The 27,409-nt window shown below is 41.2% G+C and overlaps 1 protein-coding gene across 1 annotated transcript in view; it reads left to right on the top strand.

Moving 5' to 3' along the window:
- Positions 1-2,397: 2,397 nt before the first annotated feature.
- The window catches only part of PRMT3 (protein arginine methyltransferase 3), a 121,590-nt gene continuing 96,578 nt past the window's right edge, over positions 2,398-27,409 (top strand). The window contains exons 1-8 of the mRNA XM_055143369.1: positions 2,398-2,597; positions 2,869-3,004; positions 4,659-4,741; positions 6,761-6,810; positions 8,188-8,290; positions 13,684-13,843; positions 15,419-15,563; positions 21,426-21,491. Coding sequence (XP_054999344.1) covers positions 2,570-2,597; positions 2,869-3,004; positions 4,659-4,741; positions 6,761-6,810; positions 8,188-8,290; positions 13,684-13,843; positions 15,419-15,563; positions 21,426-21,491 — 771 coding nt within the window. The 5' untranslated portion in view covers positions 2,398-2,569. The remainder of the gene's footprint in view (positions 2,598-2,868; positions 3,005-4,658; positions 4,742-6,760; positions 6,811-8,187; positions 8,291-13,683; positions 13,844-15,418; positions 15,564-21,425; positions 21,492-27,409) is intronic.

The raw sequence follows: 27,409 nt of genomic DNA on the forward strand, positions 1-27,409 counted from the left end.
CTTTGCCTTCCCAAGACAGCAGTCACGACCAGTTTCACCACTGTCCTTTGTCACAGGATGGGATGGAATGAATGTTATGTTTCTATTTTGACCCTTCCTTGTGTATCTTTTTTCCTCTCCCCATAGTTCTTAAAGTGTGGCATGTTGAGATACACCTTTACGGGAGAAACCCATATACTTCCTTCCCCTATCTCCTACCTCCTATCCATTGTATGAACTTTAGCCAATTACCCACTAATGAGTGATTCTAAAATCAGACTGGGTCTTAGAATGGGGTTTCCTTTGGCTGTATGATACAGAGCCCCAGTGTTTTTTAATAGTAACAAGCATGAGCTCCAAGAATTAAGGCAGCTGTTGAGGAGGGAGAAGGTATGTGGGTTCTGAAAACAGGTAACCCTTGTGGAGTTTCAAGTTATCCTCTAGTCGTTCCTTATCCTCAATTCTCCAGCAGGCCATGTTCACCATTCTGTTCTGGTCTCAAGAATCGAGTGGGATGATGGGGAAAAGTCTGTGTACACCCTTGGAGGAGAGAAAAGTGCCCCCTCGTGAGCCTGCTACCCTGGTGAGAGGAAAAGGTTGAAGGGAGCAGCTTCTGGTTGAGACTCCAAACCAACGGATGAACTCAACAGAATAAAATGTTAATAAAAGTAAAGGTTTTTTTTTTTTTTTTTTTTTTTTTTTTTTTTTTTTTTTTTTTACCAAGGGATCCAGGTGTCCCTCCAGATGTCACATGGTCAGGGAAAAGATGGGCCTTTCTAAAGAGTGTTGAGTTGTTTGGGGGAAGGTTGGGTGGAACTAGAGAATGGTAATGAAAGATGCTGAATGCATGCATTTATTCAGGTTATTGTCTCCTTTGTGCCGGCACCTATGTAGCCTTGGGTGCTCTATAAGCTAGGGGATCCAGCAGATCACCTGGCAATTTCACTCAGCTAATTTACCCTGAGCCTCTGAATCAGCTGGGCCACGTGTTACAAGCTAGAGAAATGAAAGCAAAGCAGCACAGTCTTGTTACCGAAGACTTAGAAAGCAAACAGCAGGTGCATGGTACTAACCTGCTTGGAGTTACAGAGGAGAAATCTAAATGAATGTAGAGCATTCTTAGCAAAGGTCTTGAGTTGGGAAGATGAGCCCCTAATAAAAGGCCATCGTGCAGGGGCACGGGTGGAGGGCTGAGATAGGTTTTCAGGCAGATGTAGCAGTAGTCAGTTGGTTAATGCTGGTCGCTGGGACGAGAGATGGGGTACTATCCACTGCAGTCACTGCTGCCCACTCACACTGAATCCTACAGCTTGAATAAATGTCAGGAAAAGGTATGAGTCATAGGGAAATGCGTGCTCCTTCCTCAGACGGCAGTCAGAATGTTGGCTTCCAAACATCCTGGGAGCATCACTCCCATTGCTCACAGTTCAGCTGCTTCCCACTGTTTTAAGGTACAGTCAGCACTTCATTAAGTCCTTTCAGCCTCCGCACGGCCCCGCAGTTTTGTCACTGCCCCTGTTTTGTAGGCACAGGGAAGGTTAAAAAATTCAGGAGAGACGGTGTAGGATTCAACCCGAGCGGTGTGGTCCCAGAGTCTGTGCTTTAATAATTTATGTTTGGGGCCACACCTGCAGATGCTTAGGGCCTTCTCTTGGCGCTGCACTCAAGGATCGTTCCTCAAGGGGTCGGGGACCACGTGAGTTGTGCCGGAGATGGAATCTGGTCCCGCGTGCCAGGCAAACACCCTACCCGCAGTTCTATCCCTTCCATCACTATATTCTGGGGACAAAATCAGCAGGGAGAGAGAAGCAAGAGATTGCAACTCAGTCGAGCACTGGCCTAGCATGTGTGTACTCTGGGTTCTATCCTCCCCCTGCCCCCGCCATGCAAAGCAAAACTAAAAACAAAACCCGCAGGCCTTTAGCCTCTCTACACCTTCCTCCCCGCCCTCCCGCCCAGCTCTGCAGCTGCACCCCAGGAACTCAGGAAGCAGAGCTGAGACCCAGGCTCTCGCTTGCTTCTGCACCCAGAGGAAGCCGCAGAGAGCCGCCCTCCCCTTAAGAGCCAATTAAGACACAATTCGAGATTGTGTGTCTCGAATGGACACACAATCCAGGGCGAGGGGCCGACAGCACAACCGCTGCAGGGCGAGTCCCTTCAACTGTGGACAGCTGGAACCAGGGGAAAGGGAGAGTCAGTGTCCCAAGCTGCTGCAGCCAAACCCCTCTGCCAGCGCTCGGTCGGCGCGCACTGCGTCAGGCCTGCGGCAGCGGGGAAAGGCACGGCCCCGCCCCCGTCCCGCCCCCTCACGTGACCGCCCCCGCAGTACGGAGACCGGAAGCGCCGCTGAGGCCGCGGCGTGCGCGCGCGCACTCGGCGTGGGCGGGGCCGCCAAGGCCCGACCGCGCGCGCACGCTCACGCGCACGTGCCCGACGTGCGGGGGGGCCGGGACTGCTCGCGGAGTCGGTGGCTGTGTTGGGGCGCGAGCGCGCGCGCGCGTGTGCGCGGGTGTTTGTGTGTGCGCGCGCGCTTGTTCCGTGGCAGGTTCCGCCCCTCTCAGGCGTGCCGGCGTCCCCGGGCATCCCAGCCATGTGCTCCCTAGCGTCGGGCGCTCTCGGTGGGTACCCCCGCCCCCACCCCGCCGCGAGCAACCCGGCCGGACCCCGCGCTCCCGCGAGCCCCGGGGAGACGCCGGGATGCCCCGGTGCCGAGGGGCGCGGCGGGGCGAGACGGGACGGGGTGGGGTGGGGGTGGGGAGGGGAAGGTGCTGGGGAGGGTCGCGGCGCGCGGGCGGGGACCCCCGCTCTCTGCCTCGTGCTCACCCCGCTCTCCCCCTCCCCTCCCCCCGGCCTTGGGGCCCCGACACCGCTGACCCTTGCCTGTGCTAGGTGGCCGGGGCGCGCTGGAGGAAGACGACGACCCACCCGAGCTGTCAGACAGCGGCGACGAGGCCGCCTGGGAGGACGAGGACGATGCCGAGCCCCCCCACGACAAGCAGCAGACCCCCTGCCTGTTCTGTGACAGGTTCGTCCACCGCAGCGACACACACTGGAGCCCTGGGGGGGGGGGTCCCCCACCCTACCCCACCTCCACCTCGACGCGTGGGGCTGCGGAGTGGGCTCAGGAATACACTCCTCAACTAGCTGGACCCTGGGGAGGACCCCCCCACACCTCTGCATTGGCCCAGAGGGCGCTGGCCTCAGTTTCCCCCAGTGTGACATGAAGAGGTTTGCAATAGGAGCTGGGCTTCGTAAATCTGGTTGAACACCACGGGTTCGTGAGACCAAAAAGAAAAAAGAAAGAAAGAAAGAAAAGTTGAAATTGCATCACAGTTCTTTGAAATCAGAGATTGAGTCTGGAAATTTCTAGAAGATAGGCACTCTCGGGTGACCCATGAGGTTTGGGAGCCCCTGGTTTAACCCTTAGGACCCTTCCAGTTTTGCAGGGCAGTTTCTCGGGCACCGCATTTCTGTCTGCCTCAGTCTCTTGGTTCATCTTCGGGGCCTTGATAAAGGTCCGTCGAAGGGGAGGGAATTGATGCCCTTTTCTCTTGAGGAAAAAGAACTGCCAGCCTGGTTACAGAGCTTTTGGCTTATTCTCCAGATCCGTGTGCTTTCCCCCTCAAGTATTGTCTCTTCGCCTCTCTGAACAAGCTTTGGTTTTGGCCACGCTCTTGGGCAGGTGGTGGTGGAAGAGGCCGGGTTGGCTTTGCGGCGTTACTTTAATGAAACATCTTCCTTTACCCCTTGAGTTTGGGCTCGGTACTTACTGGCCGCTGGTACATGAGCTTCTCTTGATTCAGCATTGTTCTCACGTGTCACCACGTATCTGTTGGAGGCTGTGTCTACTTTGGACAAGTATGCACTTCTCTGATAGGCCGCATAAATATGCTGCAAAAATAACCAAGCTCAGGAAATGCAGAAAAACAAACGCAGCGTTCTGTGAGAAGCATATGGAAGAATGCAGCTGTCCTGTCTTAATCTTACCTGCCCTTTAATTTTGCATATCACTTATTGAAGAAGCATGGTCCTTACACTCTCTGTATTGTAATTACATTGACACACTGCAAAATCACTAGAAATTTATTAAGTGTTTTGTGGTTGCACCAATCGTAAAATTATGTTTTGTGCTTTATTTCTAAATGAATTTATAGCTGTTTCAGTTCAGAATCTCTGGAAACAGACAGAGAGGAATCTCTCCTAGGGAATTATTTCCTGAGAGACAGAATCTGGCAAAGGGCGCATTCCTTAAAAGACTTTTGATACTTTAAGGGCTATTTGGCAAATAATCTAGCCAAGATAGTTTGAGAGACTGCCACCTACCAATTCCCTTTTTATTTATTTTTGGCTTTTTGGGTCACACCCGGTGATGCACAGGGGTTACTCCTGGTGGTGCTTGGGGGACCATGTGGGATGCTGGGAGTCGAACCTGGGTCAGCCCTGTGCAAGGCAGACGCCCTACCCGCTGTTCTATTGCTCCCACCCCAGTTCCCTTTTGAAGTGCTAAGTTTCTCTTAAATGTAGGAATGCTTGTTTTTTTTTTTTCTTAATTAAAAAAATAAAGAACGAAAAACTAGTAACCAACAGAGTGGAGAGAAAAATGGGTAATTTTTAGGAAATGCATTTGTAAACTTCTCTCGGTTTTAGATAGTCCATGAAGCTATTGCTTGATTTTTCAGGTTATTTACATCTGCAGAAGAAACATTTTCACACTGTAAGACTGAACATCAGTTTAATATTGGTAACATGGTCCATAAGCATGGTAAGTATTTTCTAGCATAAAGAAAAATTTAGCTGTGAAATTTAAGTTTAAACATTTTTTTCATACTTTTCCTAAACAAACCCAATGTCATGAAACATAGCAACAACTTCCCTAATGAAATTAGAGGTTTTTTAAGGGTGGGGATTTAAAAGACCACACTTGTCTGATGGTGTTCATGAGCTACTTCCTGGCTGTGCTCTGTGGACCGTGAGTGCTGCTGAGGCTCAAATTGGGGTCAGCTGCCTTCAAGGCAATTGCTTTAATCCCTTGTACTACCTCTCAGACTCTGGAAATAAAGTGGTCTGTGGAGGAGGGTCAGTAATAGAATGTTTGTTTTAGATGGTTTATTGTATTAAAGCTTATATTGACTAAAAAGGAGGAAAAAATTTGTATGTGATTGTGTTTTTATCATTTCGGAATTAGGAAAAGCGAGAGGAGTGTTAGGTTTTGTATTAAAAAAGAAAACGAGATCAATAGGGTGATTTTAAGGCATATAGAGTTGAATTTTCTTTTAGAAAAGACATCAGCAATTAACACCCATTAATTGTTTTTATGGGCCCTATCTGGAGGTGCTCAGGACTTAGTCCTGGCTGTTCTCGGGGAGGCGCTTGGGGCCCCACATGTAGTGCCAGAGACTAAACCTGGCTGGCCACATACAAGACAAGCACTTTCGTACTCCAGTCCCAGGATTGAGGCTTGTAAGGATTTGGATAGAAGTATGGAGTGACGAAATTAAGTTGGTCAATAAAATATTTAGATTTTGTTTGAAATTTGCATGTAAACATTCTGCTCCTCTTACTGGCTATAACTAAAACTAGAGAGGATATTGTTGGAAAACAGTTAATAGTGGCCAGATGTTGGTCTCCGCTAAAAGTGTTGTTTGTTCAAATTCAAGTATTTCTGAAAATCATGAAGATTTAACCGCAGTGTTTTTTCCCTTCATGCATATTTTAAAACTGAACTAGAATCATTGTAAGTACAGTTTCGTGGGGTTCGGGAGATAGCTTGAAGGTGCTGGAGTACATGACGTGTCTGCTGGGATCCTGGGTGCAGTCCCTCGAACTGTATGGTTTCCGCCCAGCAGCTAAAGAAGCGTCATTGTAAATAGCCCCCTTTGCCGAAAATAAAACAAAACACACAGATGCACAATTATGTGTGTGTGTGTGTGTGTGTTTTTCCCCACTAACCAATTAAATGCTGTTTATAGGAAACACTTATAACTTAGATTGTGAGACATTTTTCAGTTTTTTTCTTACAGTGACCAGTAACCTGTAGGCTGGATGTACTCTTGTTTTCTCTTATTTTTAAAAGTGCTTTCTTGAGCTGTTGGGATCGTACAGAGTTAAGGCACTGGCCTTGCCTGCAGCTGACTGCAGTCCCTAGTTACAGATGGTCCCTTTGAGCACAACTGGGTGTGTCCCAAAAAACTTAAAAAAAAATTATACTGCTTTTTTGGGGGGGAAGATATGAAAACTGGTTAATAGGCCTCATTGTTTTTAATTTGCATCATTTGTACAGTGTACAAGTTAGTATAATCTGTGCACTGTGTTCTGATGAAATAATACTTTGGTGATAATTTGGTAAGCACTGTTTCTGGCTTTTGGCTCAAATATGAGCTGTAAAGTATTTTTAAAAAAGTGCTTTTTAAATTTGAGAACTTAATTTTTCTGATATGTATTAAAAGCAATTTCTTGGGCCAGGGATGTGAGTTAGTGGTAGAACTCATGTGAGACTCCGAATTAGCTCCTCGGGCAACGCACACATCTCCCTCTCCCTCTCCCTCTCCCTCTCCCTCTCCCTCCCTGTATCTTACAAATGCAAGGATTGCTTTAGTTTATAACCTGTGACTATTTCTTTGTTAAAATACTCAGAAATATCAATTATTGTTTTTTGTTCCCAGTAATAAAAATATGTCATTTAGGGAACAAATATCTTAATTCTAATTAGAGATACCAATATCAAATAGGACTGTTAAATAAAACATATATTAAAATTGGTGAATTTTTTTTTCCTCTTTAGGACTTGAATTTTATGGATATATTAAGCTAATAAATTTTATTCGACTTAAGGTAAGTTGTTAATTTAAATTTGTAGCTCTTTTTGGTAGGAAACAAAGTACTATAATGACTATTACACGAAACTTTAAAATTTAAATATTTATTTGCCTTTTGGGTCACACCTGGCGATGCACAGGGGTTACTCCTGGCTCATGCACTCAGGAATTACTCCTGGCAGTGCTCAGAGGACCATATGGGATGCTGGGAATTGAACCCGGGTCGACCGCGTACAAAGCCTTACACTCTTTGCCATCGATTCAGCCCTAAATTTATACTTTTTTTTTCTTTCTTTTTGGGTCACACCTGGTGATGCTCTCAGGAATCACTCCTGGCGGTGCTCAAGGGACCATATGGGATGCTGGGAATCGAACCCGGGTCGGCTGCATGCAAGGCACATGCCCTACCCGCTATGCTATGGCTCCATCCCCCCAAATTTAAACTTTAAAACTTTCAAATTTAACATGTCACATGGGCAACTCATTATATTGTAACACACCAAATAAGTGGATATACCCATACTTAATAAGCTTTTTTTTTTTTCTTTTTGGGTCACACCTGGCTCTGCACTCAGGAATTACCCCCGGCTGTGCTCAGGGGACCATATGGGATGCTGGGAATCGAACCCGGGTCGGCCGCGTGCAAGGCAAATGCCCTACCCACTGTGCTATCACTCCAGCCCCCCTTAATAAGCTTTTTTAAAGGAGACTTACCAGCGATGCTTGAGGTGGGGTTAAGAGAGGCCAGGGGCCATATCCAGACATGCTTGACCTAATGATGCGAGGGGCTAGCAGGGCCTTATCTCATGATGCTAGGGATGAGATAGGTTGTGGGGGCTGGGGACCAGGGTGGAGGTATGTGGTTTTGGGGGCCATACCTGGCAAGTGCTTAGGGTTTAACTCCTGACTCTGTCCCAGGAATGGAATTACTCCTGGGGGTGTTTAGGGGGCCGTATGGGATCCAGCCCAGATTGCCATGTGCAAGGCACGTGCTCTGTCCACTGTCCTATTGCTCTGGCCCCTGGAGATGTGGTTCTAGGGATCCCTGTCAGGGTCTGATGCTTGCCAGACTCCACTGGGGATGATTTCTAAAGTTACTTTTAGGTACTTGGGTGATTCTTTTGTTTTTCCAAATATTTTTTTTTCTTGTTTTCTGTTCATAAATATTTATATCGCTACCTACCCCTAATCCAAACAGTACAAAACTGCATTGAAACCATTAGTCATCCAGTCAAGTTAATGAAATGACAGGTAGTTAAAAATACCGTAAGAAACTTTGTGTAATACAGATAAGATTTCCTTTTTTGTTTACTTGTCTTAGATTGTTTGTTGGGAGTAGGGTAGATATGAGTATATTCAATGTAAAGACATATAATCATGAATTTTATACCAGAATCCTACGGTCGAGTATATGAATTCAATATACAACCCAGTGCCTTGGGAGAAAGAAGAGTATTTGAAACCTGTATTAGAAGATGACCTTTTGCTTCAGTTTGGTAAGAAAAATGTACTGTATTGACTTGAGCACAGACTTTTGTTATGGCAACATGATGGGGTCTAGAGGAAAATTTGTGTCAGCATTCTCTAAAGACTTTATTAGATAGTTTATTTCAGCAGAAACGTCACTTAACTGATAGACACACTAACAGATACCTGGAAGGAATTAAGAAATACAAACTTGCTTAAACATCGAGTGCAAGATGTTGTGCCACTTAGGGAGATTTGAGAAAATAATTTCAACTACTTTTTAGGGCTCAAGAGATATCTGAGTGGATTGGAGTATATGCTTTTCCTGGATGAGGCCCTGCTGTGAACCCCGTCACCATTTAGGTCCAGGCATTGAGCCTGGAGTTGCCCTGAGCACAGTTAGATGTAGCAGAAAATAACTACATTTTACAACTGATTAAAGCAAAGGATTTAATATTAGCTACTTTTAAACATCTCGAGACATCTATTTACTACAGTATTTTTTTAAATTTAATTTTTTTAATTTATGAGTCATACCCGGCGATGCACAGGGGCTACTCCTGGCTTTGCACTCAGGAATTACTTCTGGCGGTGCTCAGAGGACCATATGGGATGCTGGAAATCGAACCCGGGTGGGCCGCATGCAAGCAATACCCCCTGTGCTGTTGCTCCAGCCCCTACTGCAGTATGTTTTGATGCAGAACTGATTCTAAGTTTTCCTGGCTTATTCCCTAAACTCTAATGCCTGTGACAGGGAATAAGCCAGGAAAACTTAGATTTACCTCCTTCCTTATTAAAGGGGATCTTGTGTAAATTCTGTTATCCTCATGTAGGTACTTTGTGAGTCTGATTAATGGAAGGCAAAGATGAGCAAGACCATTTTAAAAAGACACATGATTTTTACAGATACTAGTTTGACAGTGTGTATTTGAGCATTTCTTTGGTTAGAACTGATTCGAAAGAAAGAACTGACAAACTTATTTCCTCATCATTCACTGTGTAATATGGGCTCAGGAAAAATTGTCCATCATCTGGTCCGCATGGTGCCATACTTGGGCCTGAGGATTTGGTCTTGCTCAGGCCCAGTAGTGCTGGATACTACCAGGGCCACAGCCAGTGATGTTCAGGGGACCCTGTGATGCTGGGAATTGAACCTGGGTCAGGCACATTCAAGGCTTGTACTTGAACTCCTGTACTGTCTCTCCCTCCTCAGATCACTTACATGTTTTGGTTATAAGTCAAAAAAAATACGAGCTATGGGCTAGATTTCTGAGATACTGTATAACTCTAAAGTTGGTAAGTCCCTGAATTCATTCCTTATTGTTTTTACAATTTTTATTAAATGTTATTTGAGTGACAAATGTTTGCTTCGTTAGTAACAGGGATTACTGGGTACATACCAGGGCTTTCTAAATTCAAAACCGCTTAATGAATGCTCACAAGATAAAAGTGGTATGTTTAAATGCTTTAGAAACACGAACACAATCATTATGATTGTAAGGTTGTTTTATTTTTATACAAATATTTAATTGGGGGGCACTCTGAAGCAGTGCTCAGGGGGCTCATGGGGTTATTTCTAGTGATTTTTGACTGACCTTGCAGGAAGGTTGAATGCTTGGGCTGGAAGAATCAGTGGTATTCAGGCCCTGCAGAGTCACTAGGGTCACCGCCCAGTGATGCTCGGGAGCCATATGGTGCTCGGGATTGAACCCAGGTCAGGCGCATGGAAGTCATGCACCCTAACCCCTATCTGTCTCCCTCGCCCCTGTTTTATTTTAAAATGCCTATTCTGCATTGTACAGTCATACGATAAGAGTCATGAGAAGTAGAAAAGGTTATGGAGCTCAGAAGAGAAGTTGGTCACTCAGATTAAGAGATACTGATTTTTGTATTCTGGTCTAAAGTGGATTCAGATGAGTACTGAACTCACCTCCAAAGGTATATCATTCATCCTTAAGTTACAAAAAGTTGATCCCTGCTTTACAAGGTTATTGCAGAGGTAATACATGTTACGAGTTCAGGTAAAAGAGACATGATTCAGACCTAGATTAGTGAGAGCCTAGTCAAGGAAATGAAGCTTGACCTTGGCTGGTCTTCAGTGCGTGGCCCACATGTTTTGGTCTGCTGCCTGGCTCTTAGTGAAGGTAGGAGGAAGATACAGTCATTCTGGCTTCAGGTTTCATTATAGACTTTCAGCATGACAGAGTGTTGGATACACTTAAAACTATTAGGCACCATTTCTCATCTCTCAGTTTGTACTTTCCAAAATTTTATATTTGAGGGTGCCAGATGGACAGTACAGCATGTAGTCGACTTAGGTTCTATCCCCAGCACCCTATTTAGTCCCCCACACTGCCAAGAGTGATCCCTGAGTGCAGAGCCAGGGTTAAACCCTGCGCACCACTGGATATGGCCCCTAAACAACATAAAGGTATTTTGGGGGGATTTTGGATCACATCCGGTGGCATTCAGGGGCTACTCCCCACTCTGCTTACAGGACCAGGCAGTGTCAAGATTGAACCCAAGCCTTCTGCATGCAAAGCCTCTCCCAGCCCTTTGAGCCCTGGACTATAAAATTTTTAAAAAATATGACAACAGACATGACAGGGATTTGGAGAGACTCTCACTGTCATACATTGCTAATAGAATTCAGATTTGGCAATGCCTAATGAACCTAAATATACACTTGCTTTTCAGCCTGGCAGTTTCACTTTCAAGGCTCTGTTTTGAAGATACTTTGCCAACATTCGTTACTTACAGTGACTCAGAATTGTAACATACATGTATATATTCTGCTGAGAAGACCTAGAAAAATTCCATAAGTTGTTAATACCCCTGGTGCCCAGCCAGATCTTGATTTAATAACACCATTCTTCAGTAAAAGGATGGCTCCTTAGAAGAGAGACTGATTTCATGGATGGAGGGAAAACATAAAATGAACTTGAGGCATCTTTGTCATAAAATTCTTTTTTTAAAAAAGGGGAGGGGGACTGAGAGGTAACTCAAGGTCACACACATAGTATAGTCCTGCTGTTGGTAATCCTAGGAAAGAAGAGCCCAGGAGATGGCTCAATGGCTTAGGCAGCACCTAGCACAAACATGAGGACATGAAATTAATTGCAAGAGGCACTGCATGGGCTTTGGGTGATTTTGACTGTCTTACTGTTGGTCCTTGAAGAGGGGGAAAAAATAGAAACCAAAATAAGGTCAAGTACAAAGAGATTTCTTAAGAGAATGCTGCCACCAACCTGCAGGAGCTATATTACTTTGAAGAACACAAAGTGATAATGTGGGGTTTCAGCCTATAGGGTAAAATAAATAGCTGCAAGTGTCATAAATTATCAACCAAATTAAATGGGGGAAGGAACAACTTACCCTTGGACTAGCATTCCTGTTAATAAATGTACAAGGGGACTCCCACTAAGTGCGAGAGTGCATGTCTCGCATCCCTGACCACGCTCCACTTCACGCAGTGTGATTCCCAACACTGCTGTTGTGACCTCACTCACCGGAATCATGTGTGCAAGCACCCTGACTGACTGTGCTCCCTGCAGAAATCACAAGAGAGGGGGTAGGGGAAGTAGACAGTCACCCTGGGTAAATACCAAGGTGTAATAACCTGCAGAAAAGATTCTAAGTGGATTCTGGATTTAGTGGAGAGTTTTAAGACAAATCGGTTTGAAAGCATCACCTTCCAAGAAATTTATTGGTTGCATCGGATACGGTGACTTTCCAGCAGACACCACTTGAGTCACACAGTGGGGAGTGATACCACCAGTGGCCACTAGGAATCCCTTGATTTAGTGATGATGTCCCTTCTCTGCAGTTATTTATAAGAATGTATCACTGTATCTGTCTCCCATTGCTCATCAATTTGCTTGAGCGGGCACCAGTAATGTCTCCATTGTGAGACTTGTTGCTACTGTTTTTGGCGTATCGAATACGCCACTGGTAGCTTGCCAGGCTCTCCAAGAGGGGTGGAGGAATTGAACCGGGGTCAGCCGCATGCAAAGCGAACACCCTACCCGCTGCGCTATCGCTCCAGCCCTTATAAGAATGTAGAAGTAACAATAAAGAGAAAATAGACAACCCACATTGAATGACATCTGCAAAGTCACCCATCAGTGACCTGTTGAGAAGAGTCAAGATACGGTGCAAAATATTTTGTAATCAGTTTGAGGTTCTGGGTTTTTAAAAATCCGTGATTTAAAAACTTTCTGCGGTTTTGTAGAGAGTTCTCAGGCAGTTCCCTGTGGACCCCGGCCACTCTGGGCAGTAGTCAGCCCAGCTCTGTTGACTGCACAGTTCCGTGTTCAGGTCTGAGGTGCTGTTTGCGCCCAGCAGTGCTTGGGCCCACCATGGCTACACCCAGTGATGCTCCATGTGCCGGGCTTCCTGTGGGGCTTGGGAGTGAGTGTAGAGCCGCTCCGTGTCAGGTGTGCACTTCAATTTGAGCTGTCTCCCCCTCCCCAGCCCTTACTCTCTGTTACGGTTTTTAGGATTTTTTTTTTTTCACATCTAGTTCTGTCTCTTGTTGGGAAGGGAAAAGTTTTAAGTTTGATAGATTGTCTAATTTGCCTATCAGTCTGTCAGTTTTTGCTTCATTTATTTTCGAGCTCTTTTTGGAAGGGTGTTTTATGCACATGATTCTTAGCTCTTATAAACTAATCACTTTCTCTGCCAAAGTGAAGGTGATTTGATGTAGATTTGATGTAGATTCATCTTATATAATGGTGTAGGGCTTTGAATTAGACTGTCTTGATTACTTATAGAATCTTAATGTTTACTAACTGCTTTCTCCTTTTCAAATATACATTTAACTTTAATATGTATTTATAATTAATGTATTTATAATTATTATAAATACATATTTATCATTATTAATGCTGCAATTTTTATTGCAAAAGAGGGCAAAACAAAAAACTCGCTAGAATAAACCATTGGTTAGCTTGGTTTTAATCAATTTAAGGTGGCTTGCATATGGTTTGTGGAATTTTGGAAACAAGATACACACTTGTTTATCTTGAGAATTGTAATATAATGTAGGAAATAAGCTCATCATCTCTTAATACTATGGAAATAATTTTTTGCTGAATTAAATAGTGAATGAATCTGTAGTTTTTTGAGATTCATGCAATTTTCTGCCAATGATTAGAGATTATTGGCACACTGTATTGCCTTTAGAGTAAGCTCAGTTTTGGTCCAAATCTGTGTTCACTTTAGCTAGCTAAGAAAAAGTAACAGTATACTCTTTGAATTCGAATGGAAATAATTTGGATGTTAAATGTTTCCTTAAATAAAAATCCTTTTACTCATATTTTTCAGCTGTCTTGTAATAGGCACTTGGTATATATTTATTTCTGATGTATCTTTACGTTTCATTATTATAAGAGAGCCTAATAATACCCATTTATTTCTTTAGATGTAGAAGATCTGTATGAACCAGTGTCAGTCCCACTCTCATACCCCAATGGACTCAATGAAAATGCATCCGTTGTTGAAAAATTGAAACATATGGAAGCCAGGGCACTGTCTGCTGAAGCTGCACTAGCTAGAGCACGCGAGGATCTGCAAAGAATGAAGTAATTTATCAGTTTTACAGAAAACTCACTGTTGATCTCCCCCCAAATATACAACGAATGACAAGGTGGAAAGAATATGGAAAAACATCTCATGTACTAGAAAGCACATAGTGTTTTAGTTTTAGTCATATTAAAGATGGAGCGGTTTTCTTTGTTGATACAGTTGATTAACATAAAGCTTTATAGTTTTGCACACTTCTTTATAATTACTTTTGTACTCATGGTAATTGTTCTGCTGAGTGTTCTTCTGGGTGCTTTTATACCTTTGATGGTACCACACTTTTGATTACCCTGCTTGTAATTTCTCCATTTTACTTTTTGTCTCCAAGGTTTTAAAATTGGGGAAATAATGTTTTTTAGGTTTGGGTAAAATGCAGGGCTAAGAGTTTTAATAGCCTAATTACCTAATTTTTAAAGAGCTGAAGGATAGTGGTGTCATTTTTATCCAAAAATAATGTGGGAGGTGGATAGTTTTCTCAAATAAGTTAGCATTTTTCTGTCTTAACACTACTCAGTATATCCATCATCTGGGAATCTCATTAAGCTGTGGATTCTGATTGAAGAAATCTGAAATAGGTCCTGAGATTTTGAATTTCTACCAAATATACTACTAGCTTTACCTATGGATTTGTAAGTTGGTACTGTTGATTTGCTAGTATGTCTAGCAGAAAAGTTAATATATAGCTTATACAGATTGCAATTGTACTTTGGTATTAAGCTACAGAGACTATAGCTTACCTTCCTCATTTCTGAATTTTTTTTTTTTTTAATTTGGTTCTTGGGCCACATACAGCAATGTTCAGCTACCCCTTGTTTACACTCGGGAACCACTCCTGGCGGTACCCGGGAGATGCCAGGGATTGAACCAGGGAGGCCACGTGCAAGGCAGTTGCCTTATCTGCTGTACTATCTCTCTGGCCCCTGAAATGTGATTTATGTTTTGGGTACTTGGTGTCTCTATTTCTGCCTCCGTATTGCTCTCACATACTAATTTGTAAACATTTATAATCTAATTTATAGATTTGGCTTGTAGATTCAAATTCAGGACCTTATAGATATGAAGTATGCACTGATCTACATCCCTGACCTAAGGTTCTTAATATGTGTGATCAAAGGGGAACTGAGTGTCTCACATGGAATGGATGGTACAGATGTATGGAAGGAAGTCTCAGTGTGTATCCACTTTCTGCCCTTTTAACTCTTCATGAGAAAAGACGGTTTTAGAGTGTGTTAATAGTACTGAAATTTACTATATTTATTTGACTGCTAAAATAAGATTTGGATAGCAGTAGAAATCATAAAGGTGCTTTTGTTCAGCGGAAAGAGATGAACAACTTGAATTCGTAGTTGACAGCGCTTTCGTGGTCTTGCAGCGTTTTTGTTTACCATTCGGTTTGAGGATGCCGTTGCTCGGTGTCCAGCAGGGGGAGCTTTGAGTTGCTCTCCTGTGGTGTGGCTGCCGCACTGCCCATCACACTCCCTCGCTCTCCCGCCCTTTCTTCCTCACCCTCTAGCCTTTCTTTTGTCCATGGTTCAGTAAACCTGTCTCAAGGGTGTATTTCAAATTGATTACAGACAATTTGCTCAAGATTTTGTGATGAACACAGATGTCAGAACCTGCGCGTCATCGACTACTGCCATTGCGGATCTTCAGGAGGATGAAGATGGTGTTTATTTCAGCTCATATGGGCATTATGGGATACATGAAGAAATGCTAAAGGTTAGAAAAGAATGCTGATGCGCCAAACCCCATACTAAAGGGAACAGTGGATTCCTTTAATAGAGTGTGTAATAGAGCTATTTCTTTATTAAAATTAAATCTATCCCTTTAATAGACCCGGTCTATTTTTTTTAAATAGAGTAAAATGAGTTTTTAATACATAATGCTATCAGAGAACTAAATTTTTGTTTTTATTGAGAATTGATTTTAAATCTCTTTGGTGTGTCAAGCTTATCTTCGGTTCAAGAGATTACTAAAAACATCAAAGTTGTTGTAAATTCTCACAATTACTATGTGTAATATTACATTTAATTTTATTTTTCATCATTATTTTTTTTTTCCTGGCTTCCTCAGTGGTGCTACCAAGCTATCCCCAGCAGTGTGCAGGAAGTCATGCAATGCTGGGGATCAGACCCAAGGCCTGGTATTTTATGGGGGTGCTCTTCAGCCATTTGAGCTCTCTACCAGGCCTCCCATTTAATTTAATTTTATTTCTTTTTTTTGCTTTTTGGGTCACACCCGGCAATGTACAGGGGTTACTCCTAGCTCATGCACTCAGGAATTACCCCTGGCAGTGCTCGGGGGCCCATATGACTGGGAATTGAACTCGGGTCAGCCTCGTGCAAGGCAAATGCCCTACCCACTGTGGTATTGCTCCAGCCCCAGGCCTCCCATTTTAAATGATTACTACCATACAATTAAGGGGTTAAGGTGTTTGCCTTGCATGCCATCAGAGTAGGTTCCAATCCCTGCCATATATATGGTCCACTGAGCTCCACTAAGAATGATCTCTGAGCACAGAACCAGGAGTAAGCACTGAACACCACTTGCTGTGTTCCAGAACAAAATAAATAATGTACAGAATTATTTCCAGAATTGGGCAAAGTGTTTAAATATGGTTGGCTGTAACTTTTAAAATGGTGATGTTCATATAAAATAGGAGATGAGTAGCTAGTAGGTGTTTTATCAAATATTATATTGTAGATTCTAAAATAGCAAGGTATAATTTATTAATTCAGTAAGAGGAAAAATATCTCAAGTTAGTATTGGCATGTAAAATTTAGTGAAAAATGTTATGATTATTGGGGCTGGAGTGATAGCACAGCGGGTAGGGCGGTTGCCTTGCACACGGCCAACCCAGGTTCGATTCCCAGCATCCCATATGGTCTCCTGAGCCAGGGGTAATTCCTGAGTGCAGAGCCAGGAGTAAACCCTGAACATTATCGGGTGTGACCCAAAAAGCAAAAAAAAAAAAAAATTATGATTATTTCTGTAGACTTTAAAAATGCTCCCACTTTTTCTTTTTTTAAATCCAGTCAATGAGAATCTTTCTAAATTCTTATATAGATAAGATTATTTATGACAGCCCTACAATTATTCTCCTGAAAAATACTGTTAAAAATATTTAATATCATATATATTTTTGTTAGCTTTGCAGAATCAGAGTGGATGTTTGCTGATTTGTATTAATTATAATTACATGGCGTCTTTCAGAGCAATTTCATGTCATTACTGTTAACAGTTGGTTTTATTTTTTGTTATCACTTAGGTAACGTAGCATTTTGAGTAACAAATTATTTTAAGTTTAGAGCAAATTTTAAAGCAAATTGAATTCTTTAAAAATGACTGGGGTAAAATTTGGTAAGAATATCTTCTTTAGAGAAGATCATCTAAACCCATGTTAGTTTCAAATCACTTTATCAACTTAAATGCTATGTACCTTTTATGTTTGGGGTATGGAAATTGTGTTGGGTTTTTCAAAAAGATAAGGTCATAGTTTACAGTACATCGCTGCCTCATTATAGTCACCAGGGTAATAATTTGTATCCACATCTCTGTCCTATGCACAGAGTGTATCTACATTTCTGTCCTGTGCACCTGTAACGATCTTTAACTAGAGGATCTTTAAGTTTGGTCATATACCTTTGATGTACATATCAATTTCTAATGCCATCTTTTCCATTTTAGAGAGTAACTTAAGAATCCTTAATATTTTGTGGTTGATGTGGTATGATACTATGCCCCGAAACTTTTAAGCAACTACTTTCTTGAAAACTAATGTTTCCTCCATTAAAAAAAAAGACAATCCTTAAATAAATCTATATGCTTTAGTTCCTCTTAGTTGTTAGCCTTTGCAAATACTTCACCTTCAAGAAAACAAGAGGACATGAAGTATTCATAGAAAGCAAGAGTCCATCCCACTCAAAAGGAACAATTTATATTTTGCTAGTTTATATACTACGAATGAATATGAATGCACTTGATATCAAGCTATACTTAACCTCTTTTTATCCACACAGTGCTTAACATACAAAATCTGTTTAAGGGCATTATTAGCAAAATACTACATTATTTTCATAAATAATTTAAAATCATGAAATCATATTTATAGGACTTATTATTAGAAAGGATATGTCCTTTTGTTTCTGTTTTTTGGGCCAAACCTGGTGCTGTACCATTCCGTCAGGCTTGGGGTGGAGTGCTGTCGGTCAAACCCAGGTCGCTGTGTGCAAGGCAGACTTCCTACCCATCTGTTCTCATTCTGGCCCCAGAATTGACCTGTGTTTATGGAGATGTGATTTGGATTTTTGTTGCTTAGTTACAGATATTGTAATGATAGCATCGTACATACATTATGATTACAGTTAATGAAAGTTGGAGTTGAGATGAAGATAGTGGTTTATTAAAAACCATACATGCTAGTGATTGATAGGATACTATACATGAACTTTCAAAGTCCTTTTGCAGTTTTCTTTCTGAAGAGTCATTTTTGACCCCTGTAAATCTGAGAGGCATCACTTTTTTTTTTTTTTATTGCTGAGAAAAACATTGCTTATCCTGGAGAATATTTATCACAAACTTAAGTATAGTTTATCTTTACTGCATCCTCCTTACTGCGTCTATAGCTGAGTCATGTTTCCTGTCCACCAACATGAATTTAGAATTTAAAATGTTTATGCAAACTATAGAACAGTCACATCTGAACATATATTGATACAGAATGTTACTAGTATCGTATTATGTTCCAGCTTTTCTTTTGCCTCTAGTCTCATTCTTTAAAATATTTGTAGAAATGCTTTGATGACATTTTATTGGTCTTAAAATACCTTTCTTATTTGAGAATCTGAAGTTAGAATTTTGTTTTTCTTGTCTTCAAAAGGTTGATGCAAAAGGTAATGTTTTAAATCTATGTTTATTACCACATTTTGCATTGATGTGTTAGCCTTTTGTTGGAATAGATTTTTTTTTTTCTTTTTTGGGTCACACCCAGTGATGCTCAGGAGTTACTCCTGGCTCTGCACCCAGGAATCATTCCTGGTGGTGCTCGGGAGACCATATGGGATGCTGGAAATCGAACCCAGGGCAAACACCCTACCTGCTGTGCTATCGTTCCAGCCCCTGGAATAGATTTTTAGACATGATTATTTACTTGTATTTCCAGGTTTAGAGTTTCTCTTGCATTAAAAAATCCAGTTATGAAATTGAAGCTCTGCTGTGTCCTACTGTGTCCAAGGCCCTATGTTGTATTTTGATTTCACTGCACCGGAGTGGGAGTATATGGGAGACCTGGTGAAGGATGGTAGTGAAGCTAAGTAGCAGTGCAGGGCTGAGGACAGCAAGAAGGATGTCCGTGATTGGGTCAGGGCCGTGGGGAGGCAGTGTGTTTGTTAGAGCTTTCTGAGCAGCTGCTTTCTTGACTAATGTTCGTCCTTTCCGTTTTGGTTGTGTCAGCAAAAACCACTGGTTATAATGTATGAAAAGTATAAGCAAGGTAAAAATGTGTTTAAAAGACAGTTTTTTTGTGTGGGTTTTTTTTTCCTGTTTTCGTTGTCTTGGGGTCACACCTAGTGGTGCTCAGGGGTTAACCCTGACTCTGCTCAGATGACCATATGTTGTGCTAAGGGTTGAACCTGGGCCTTAGTCATGCAAAACATGCATTTAGCCTGTTAAGCGAAATCTCAGACCCACAAAGACAGCTCCTAAATTAGATAGTAATGATTTTTAGGGAATGGGAAAAAGTTACAGGGGGTAAGGAGCTTGCTTTGTATACAGCCGACCCTGGTTTGAGCCCCAGTACCACATACGTTCTCCCAAGTATAGCAGGAATGATCTCTGAGCACAGCCAGGAGTAAGTCCTGAAAACTACCAGGGGTGTTCCCCAAACAGAAACAAAGGCTTTTATTTAAATGTTCCATTTTTTAGAGTCATTTTAAAAACTTACAGGGAAAGACTTAATAAGCCTAACTTAAGATATATGGTTTATTAATTTCTGATACTGAATTTGTGATTGTTTCTTGGGGATATAGATTATATAAGTTTTGATATTACAGCATTTGGTATATAACGTAGTTTTTTTCACATAATGTAAAACCAAAAGGCATTCTCAGCCTGAGATAATTGTTTTGTTTTTTCCCTTTTTGGGCCATGCTTACTGGTGCTCAGGGTTTACTCCTGTACTCAGGAATCACTCCTGGAAGACTCTGGGGACCATTTCGGGTGCTGGGGATCAAACCCTGCTTGGCTGCATGCAAAGCAAGCGCCCTACCCTGCTCTGCTATCTCTTTAGCCTCAGCCTGAGGTAATTTTTCCGTACTCTTTTTTCCCCCCCAGCAGCAAAATCCCTAACTGCTTAATTTTCTGTCAGTATACGTTTCAACTGAGTTAGTTAAAAAGGTAATCAGTTTTGTACATGGACCAACAAAATGTTAGTTTTCAGTGCCTGCCTTTGTCACTCAGTCATGTGAGATTTCAAAATGTGTAAGTCACAGAATATGAGCTGTAGGCCTCAAGATGACTTACAATTGTAGGCTTTTAGGGGAGGGGCTTGGCTTTTGGGTCACACTCCAGGGTGTGTAGGGGCTATTCCTCGCTCTGTACTCACAGGACCGTTGCGGTGATTGACCTAAAGTTGGCTACATACTAGGCAAGCACCTTATCCTCTGTACTCCATGTCCAGCCCTACAATTAATGAACCTGTAAGCATCATTTTCTACCATAGAAATTTCTAGGAACAAAGCATGATTATAAAGCAGGTAGATGTGGTCAGTGGGTTTTTTAGAAAAATATACTTTTTTTTTTTTTTTTTTTTTTGCTTTTTGGGTCACACCCAGCGATGCTCAGGGGTTACTCCTGGCTCTGCACTCAGGAATTACTCCTGGCGGTGCTTGGAGGACCATATGGGATGCTGGGAATTGAACCCGGGTCGGCCACATGCACGGCAAACACCCTACCCGCTGTGCTATTGCTCCAGCCCCCAAAATATACTTATTTTTATGTTAGATTTGCCCATTGTGTTTTCTCTCTTTCTTGATCTTATTAAAGCATTTTGTTCATATTCTGTTAGTTTTAGTTATCAGTATTATAATGATATTCTAAGTCAAAACAAAATGTATGTTTTAGGAACTTTGATCTTATTTGAATTTAAGTCACATTCTTAAGTATTTTCTCAGGAGAAATACACAGTATCCAGTAGAAACAATTGCTTAGACTCTAAGGACAGAACTAAAGGTTGCAAAGCTGGGGCAGTTGAGGGGGTTCTGGAAAGGAAGGGTTCACACTGTGAGAAAAACTAGCCCTTAGATGGTAGCGGTAGTCATAACCTTGTATGCCCCTAAATAAACATTTACATTCTTGGAAAGCAGTGGTACCTCAGTGAATTAGAAAAGTTGTTTTAACCCGTTAACTTTAAAAGAGTGTTTCTGAGTTTTCATTTTTCATTTGAAGGAGGAAAGAAAAGAAAGTGTGACTTTTTTCCCCAGACTAATAATAACTCTGGAAACAAGTAATGTGTGATTCCTCTCTCAGCACTTTTTATTTGTCCGGACTAACCTGTAAACACATGTTTTCCTCTTTCTGTCTTAGGACAAAATACGAACAGAAAGTTACCGTGATTTTATATACCAAAATTCACATATCTTCAAAGACAAGGTAAGTAGTGTCAACTCAAAAGTTGTTCTTTCTACTTGTACCATGGCAGTTGAAATTCTGTTTGGTGTTATCATTGTGAAAGACTTGTCATGGTGCTCTGTAAAAAACTAAAGCATGCCGAGGAGCGTGTGCGCTCGCGGGCTCTTCGGGCAGTTCTGTCTCACCGCCCATGTTCGGTGCTCTGGAACCACTGTGTATGGGCTGGATCGGGACGGTTGTTGGCCAAGGACAGGCGAAGGAAGAACGAGGACCAAGCTGGTTGCTGATTAGTTACCGTTTATTCAATCTTCCATCTTTCTCATCTCCCGCACTCCCAGCTCCGGCCTCTCTCTGGATCTACAGCCACCTCTCTGGATTCTCCCTCTTCACTCATCTCTCCCCCTACTTGTCTCTCTTCATCTTGCCCTCTAGGCTACACACAGCCAGGTAGCAAAATCAACATAAGAAAACCCTTCCTGAGGGCTGGGCATTCCAAAGCCCTTCCTGACTGCCAGCAGGTAAAATACCTCTAAGGTTTTTCTCCTTTCCTTAGTCCAAGAACTTATTCATATCTGAATACTAGTTATTTTTGTATGGACATAGCAAGAGATACATTGAGGCTTGCAAGGCTGCTTTTCTTGGCAACATCTTGCCACAGACTACAGCTACAGCACTCAGGCCAGATTAGTCATTCCTAACCCTAGCAGGGTCCGAGTCTAGTTCTCACTGTTTGGATCATGACAGCGTTTGTCCATGACCAAGCTCTTAACTTATAGTTAAGCATTAGGCACTTTGGCCAGGCCCATCTCGATGCCAGGGTAGCACACAACTCACCGCTTGCCCTGGGTCAGTCCTGTCCCTTGTCAGGATAGTGCTTTTGGGGGTGCTAGGAAGTAAGGGCAGCTGAGGCTTAGGTCTAGAGAACAACAGATGCCCAGGAGGAAAATACGTAGAGTCAAATGACTCTCAGGTTACAAAAGCATAGCATTTGCTAAGTTTTCCTGTGTCTATACAAAAAGGACATTGCTCTGAATAAACTATGCAAAGGACTCAAGGAGAAAAGAAAAACAATATTTACAAGTCAACAGAACACGAAGTTACAAATAAACACACAGGAATGGGAGCACTGTAACGGGAGTTACCCAATAAACCTAAACTGTCAGAGGTTATGTTATCCTACAGATGCAGAGCCTGACAAAGTGGAAATGCTATCATTTAGTATATTCTTTTGAAAGCAGAAATTTCTTTATTATAGTAGCATATACTACTTGCTTATCCATTAGTTTTTGCTTTAACTTTTTTTTTCTATAATTTTGATGTATTTCAGACTTGCCAGATAAACCTCATGCCAAGCCACATGTTTAGTTTTTTATTCTGGTGTGTTTACTTTTCTGTTTTGTTTATTTTAGAGCGGCTTGCTGCTGGCTCTGTACTCAGTAATTACTCCTGGTGGGACTCAGACCACCATATGGCTTGCCAGGAATTGAACCCAGGCTGGCTACAAGCAAGGCAATGCCCTACTTGCTGTACTACCTCACCGGCCCCTCCACTTTTTTTTTTTTTTAAAAGAATGCATATGTTGATAATGGAACTGCTTATGTATTAGGACCATTCCATATGGTACCAGGACTACTGATAAGGTGCTTGCGGGATCGTGCAGGCTAGAAATCAAAACCTGACTCCCGAGTGCAAAGTGTGTACTTTAGCCCTTTGAGCTAGATGGCTGTCCCTTACCTCAGTTTCAAAACACTTTTAAAAATGGTTATTTCATGTACTTTATACTACTCTACAACAGTAGCACCATTGGTGTTTTGGAAAATCCTTTTTCTTTTTTTTTTTTTTTTTCTTTTTGGGTCACACCCGGCGATGCACAGGGGTTACTCCTGGCTTTGCACTCAGGAATTACTCCTGGCGGTGCTCAGGGGACCATATGGGATGCTGGGATTCGAACCCGGGTTGGCCGCGTGCAAGGCAAATGCCCTACCTGCTGTGCTATCGCTCCAGCCCCTGGAAAATCCTTTTTCTAGTTTTTTTTTAATAGCTTGAAATTTAGTTTTATTTCTATTTAGTTTGACTTGTAATCAGCTGAATGAATTGTTGATACCTATGTGGTGCTCTGATGTCTTTTGGTAAAAACATTACTTATCAGTGGTTATGAGGGGATGTGTTTGTTTTTGCCTATTCCCAGGATGGAAAAATAGAAGAAATTGTATCAGTTCTTTGTACTTAGATTAATGCCTTTTATTGTTACTGCAATAGAAACTTAAGGGTGTTATATAGTTCTGTTTCTTTTTTTGGTTTCTTTGTTACCTATGACAGTGCTTAGTGCTAGTCCTGGCTCAGTGCTTAGAGGACCATTCAGTGCTGGGCTTTGAACCCAGTCCTGTGAGCTGAAGAGCTCATCACTTTGATCTTTATTTTATTTTATTTGTTTGTTTGGGGGTCACACCCGGCGATGCTCAGGGGTTACTCCTGGCTCTGCACTCAGAAATCACTCCCGGCAGTGCTTAGGGGACCATATGGGATGCCGGGGATCGAACCCAGGTCGGCCGCGTGCAAGGCAAACGCCCTCCCCGCTGGATTCCTGCCCCGGCCCCCGAGCTCATCACTTTGAGCCATCACCCTGAGCCCATAGTTTTCATATGTTTATTTAAGTGTTTAAAACTCTTTAGTATAGCATCTAAAAAAAAAAAACCACTTTGTATTCTCTGAAGGAATCTGTGTTACTTTAAAACTTGACTTTTATTTATAGTTAAATTATGCCCAGATTTTATTTTTCAATTTTTGTATTGAATCACTGTGTTCTGTTTTATTTTTTTCTTCATCTAGAAATTAAATAGTCAGTGGTATGGGAATCATTAATTGACTTGATTCTCAGGAACCAACCCTATCAGTTTAGATAAGTGGTAAACCTCTTTGAATCGCATTTGTAAATTGATGTTTAAACTCCTCGTTCTAAAATTCTGTGAATTTTGTAATTATTAGAGTTCTGTTAGGTCTTACTTTGAGCCGTCATTTTGTTTTGTTTTGTTTCTGGGCTGCCACCAGCACTGTTCAGGACTCCTCCCATCTCAGTTATCAGGGGCTGCTCCTGGCCCTGGGAATGTGCTGCAGATCTAATCCAGGTCTCTGTCATGCAAAGCAGATGGTCCAGCATGTTGCGCATTCTCACTGACTTTAGAACCATCTTTTCTTATATACTTCTAATAAAAATAACCGCAAGAAGTTTTTAGATAAGAATAGCTAACTTTGTTTTTTAACGTACTTTTGAGTAGATTTTTGTCTTAAAACAGAAGGAACTTCTGACTCAATCAAGTGTTAATACAGCATTAATACAGAAAATTCTGGTGTATTCTGAATTCAAGTAAAATTCTTCAGTATTCAAGTATTAATACAGAATTCAGGTATTTTGATATAGAAATTCGAGACTCATGTATTAATAAAGAAGAAAATTCTGAGAGACTCATTAATATTGAGTTTACACATATTTGTGTATGTGGAACAAGACTTGGTTCACACAAAATGCTTAACAATGGAAAGCATGTACACAGTGGATAGTAATTGTATTCCTTTCACTTAAGTCTGCTAAAGTAAAAATAGAGGGAATTTTTTGTAAATTGGGCGTTCTTCAATTCTTTTCCTGAGATGTTTGCTTTTTACTTAGCAAGTTGTAATTAGCTTTGAATATATGGTTTTTCAGAAATACTGTAATGTAAAATACTGTATATTGATTTTTTTTTAGCTCCGTAAAGCACATTTTGGGCATTGTTTCCTATGATAGCACTGCACTGTAGCACTGTCACCCCATTGTTCATTGATCTGCTCAAGCGAGTACCAGTAATGTTTCCATTGTGAGACTTGTTACAGGTTTTGGCATGTCAAATACACCATGGGTAGCTTGACAGGCTCTGGCGTGTAGGCAGGATATTCTCGGTAGCTTGCCGGGCTCTCTGAGAGGGACGGAGGAATCAAACCTAGGTCGGCCACATGCAAGGCAAATGCCCTACCCGATGTGCTGTCGCTCCAGTCCTATGATTGTATCTCATAATCAAGAGCCCTTTTATTTGCATATTGAGGTTTTATGCTACCATATATTTGAATAGCATTTGGTAATTTATTGATTGCTTTTAACGTGTTGGCTCATTGTCACTCTGTAACATGCCATTTGTAGGTAGGGCTAGTATTTATTTCCATATTACACATGAGAAGACTTAAAACCAATCTGTTAATTGACTTGCCTTAAAATGGGCAAAAAAAAAATCTGAGAGTTTTTGTTTGTTGGTTTATTACTATAGTTTGAGAAATAAAATCTGAGGGGCTTTACTTAATCTATTGCCCTTAACTCTGTACCTTGTAATTTGAATATGTTAACTTTATGTAAAAATAAATTAACTGGGGCAGGAACCAAGCTGCATATTAATTTATTAGTAACAGCATAATTATTTAAATATACTACCTTAAATGGGTAAAATCATGTTTCTCTGAGTTTTATTACTGTTGTTCCTGTTTCATTTGTCTCCATTAGGTTGACAAACTTCATATCATAGCACTAGCTTCTTTGTCATACTAGGCAATATATAGTACAAGTTAATTTTTTTTAATGTTCATAATTTTATCCCTAGTCTATTCTGAGATTTTTTTTGTTACAATTTATGAAGTTTTTTTTGGAGGTCATAGAGTTTCTCTGATTTAATTTAACGTTGAGTGTCATTTAATTATGTTATCAGCCACTTATAATTAATTTCTATTTGTAGCATGTTGAGGAACATCCTTGTTAGTTGCCTTATTATATCTTTGATTATCATCTACAGCAAAAATCAGTTCTCTTTAAAAATTCATTTAGAAAAAGAAAATTGAATTCTTTCATTTTACAAAGTGTTCAGTTTAGTCTCTTAACTCTCCCTCGTTGAGTCTGTCATGAGTCAAAGGTTATGTTTGATTATGTCAACACTTAGGCACACGCTTGGCCCTGAATATATTGGTCTTAATTGGGTTGTTGGAATAAGGGACATATCTTCCCCTGTATTTAGCTTTTTCTTCACTCATGAATTTTGTTTTATTTTGTTTTGGAGTCATACCTGGCAATGCTCAGGGGTTACTTTTGGTTCTTCACTCAGGAATCACTCTTAGTGGTGTTCTGGGGACCATATAGGATGCTGGGGATTGAACCCTGGTCAGCTGTATGTAAGGCAAGTGCCTTACCCTTTATACTCTAAAGCCCTGTAACAGTTTTTCATATGGATAATTCCTTATTAGCATTCATTGATGGCTCACATATCCAATATATGAAAATCTATGGTTGTTTATATTAGAAATAAGTGCTGCACAGAAATATCTCTGATATTAAATATCAGTAAATAAATCTGAGAGAACAGTAATTGGATATGTTCCTAGTAGTGGACTCCTAAGTTAATGAGGATGCTCTGGATGGTATTAGTGCTGCCAGTTTGTTTTCTGTAAACTGTATGTCGATAGTCCAGACACCGTTGTTAAAATACCATGCAATTAAACTACTAATGTTTTTTGAATTTTGCAAATTTCTTATTTCAGTGAATTTCTGGGAACTTATCATTTATTATCATGTCATTTATATACATCTAGTTACCAATTTATGCCATATATTTAAAATTAATATACTGGCATTGTTTATAATACTGTGTAGTATGCAACTTTTTTTGCTCTGATTTTACTTGTAGCAAAGACATTATCTTGACAGTAATGTATATGTTGGTACTTAAAAGAAAAACTTTAATTTTTCATAAAAATAGTTTCATGAGAATTTTAAAAATTAAATTCTTAATTTCATATGGTGACTTTCTGCCTGCACCTAATAGCATCTAAACTTTGATTCTTCAAATAATTTTTTCTGTCACCAATAATTGAGAATCATTTTTACAATCTAGACGCTATTTACTTTTATTGTACCTATCATTAAAATG

The sequence above is a fragment of the Sorex araneus genome, chromosome 6, assembly GCF_027595985.1.
Source record: "Sorex araneus isolate mSorAra2 chromosome 6, mSorAra2.pri, whole genome shotgun sequence".
NCBI classification, from domain to species: domain Eukaryota; kingdom Metazoa; phylum Chordata; class Mammalia; order Eulipotyphla; family Soricidae; genus Sorex; species Sorex araneus.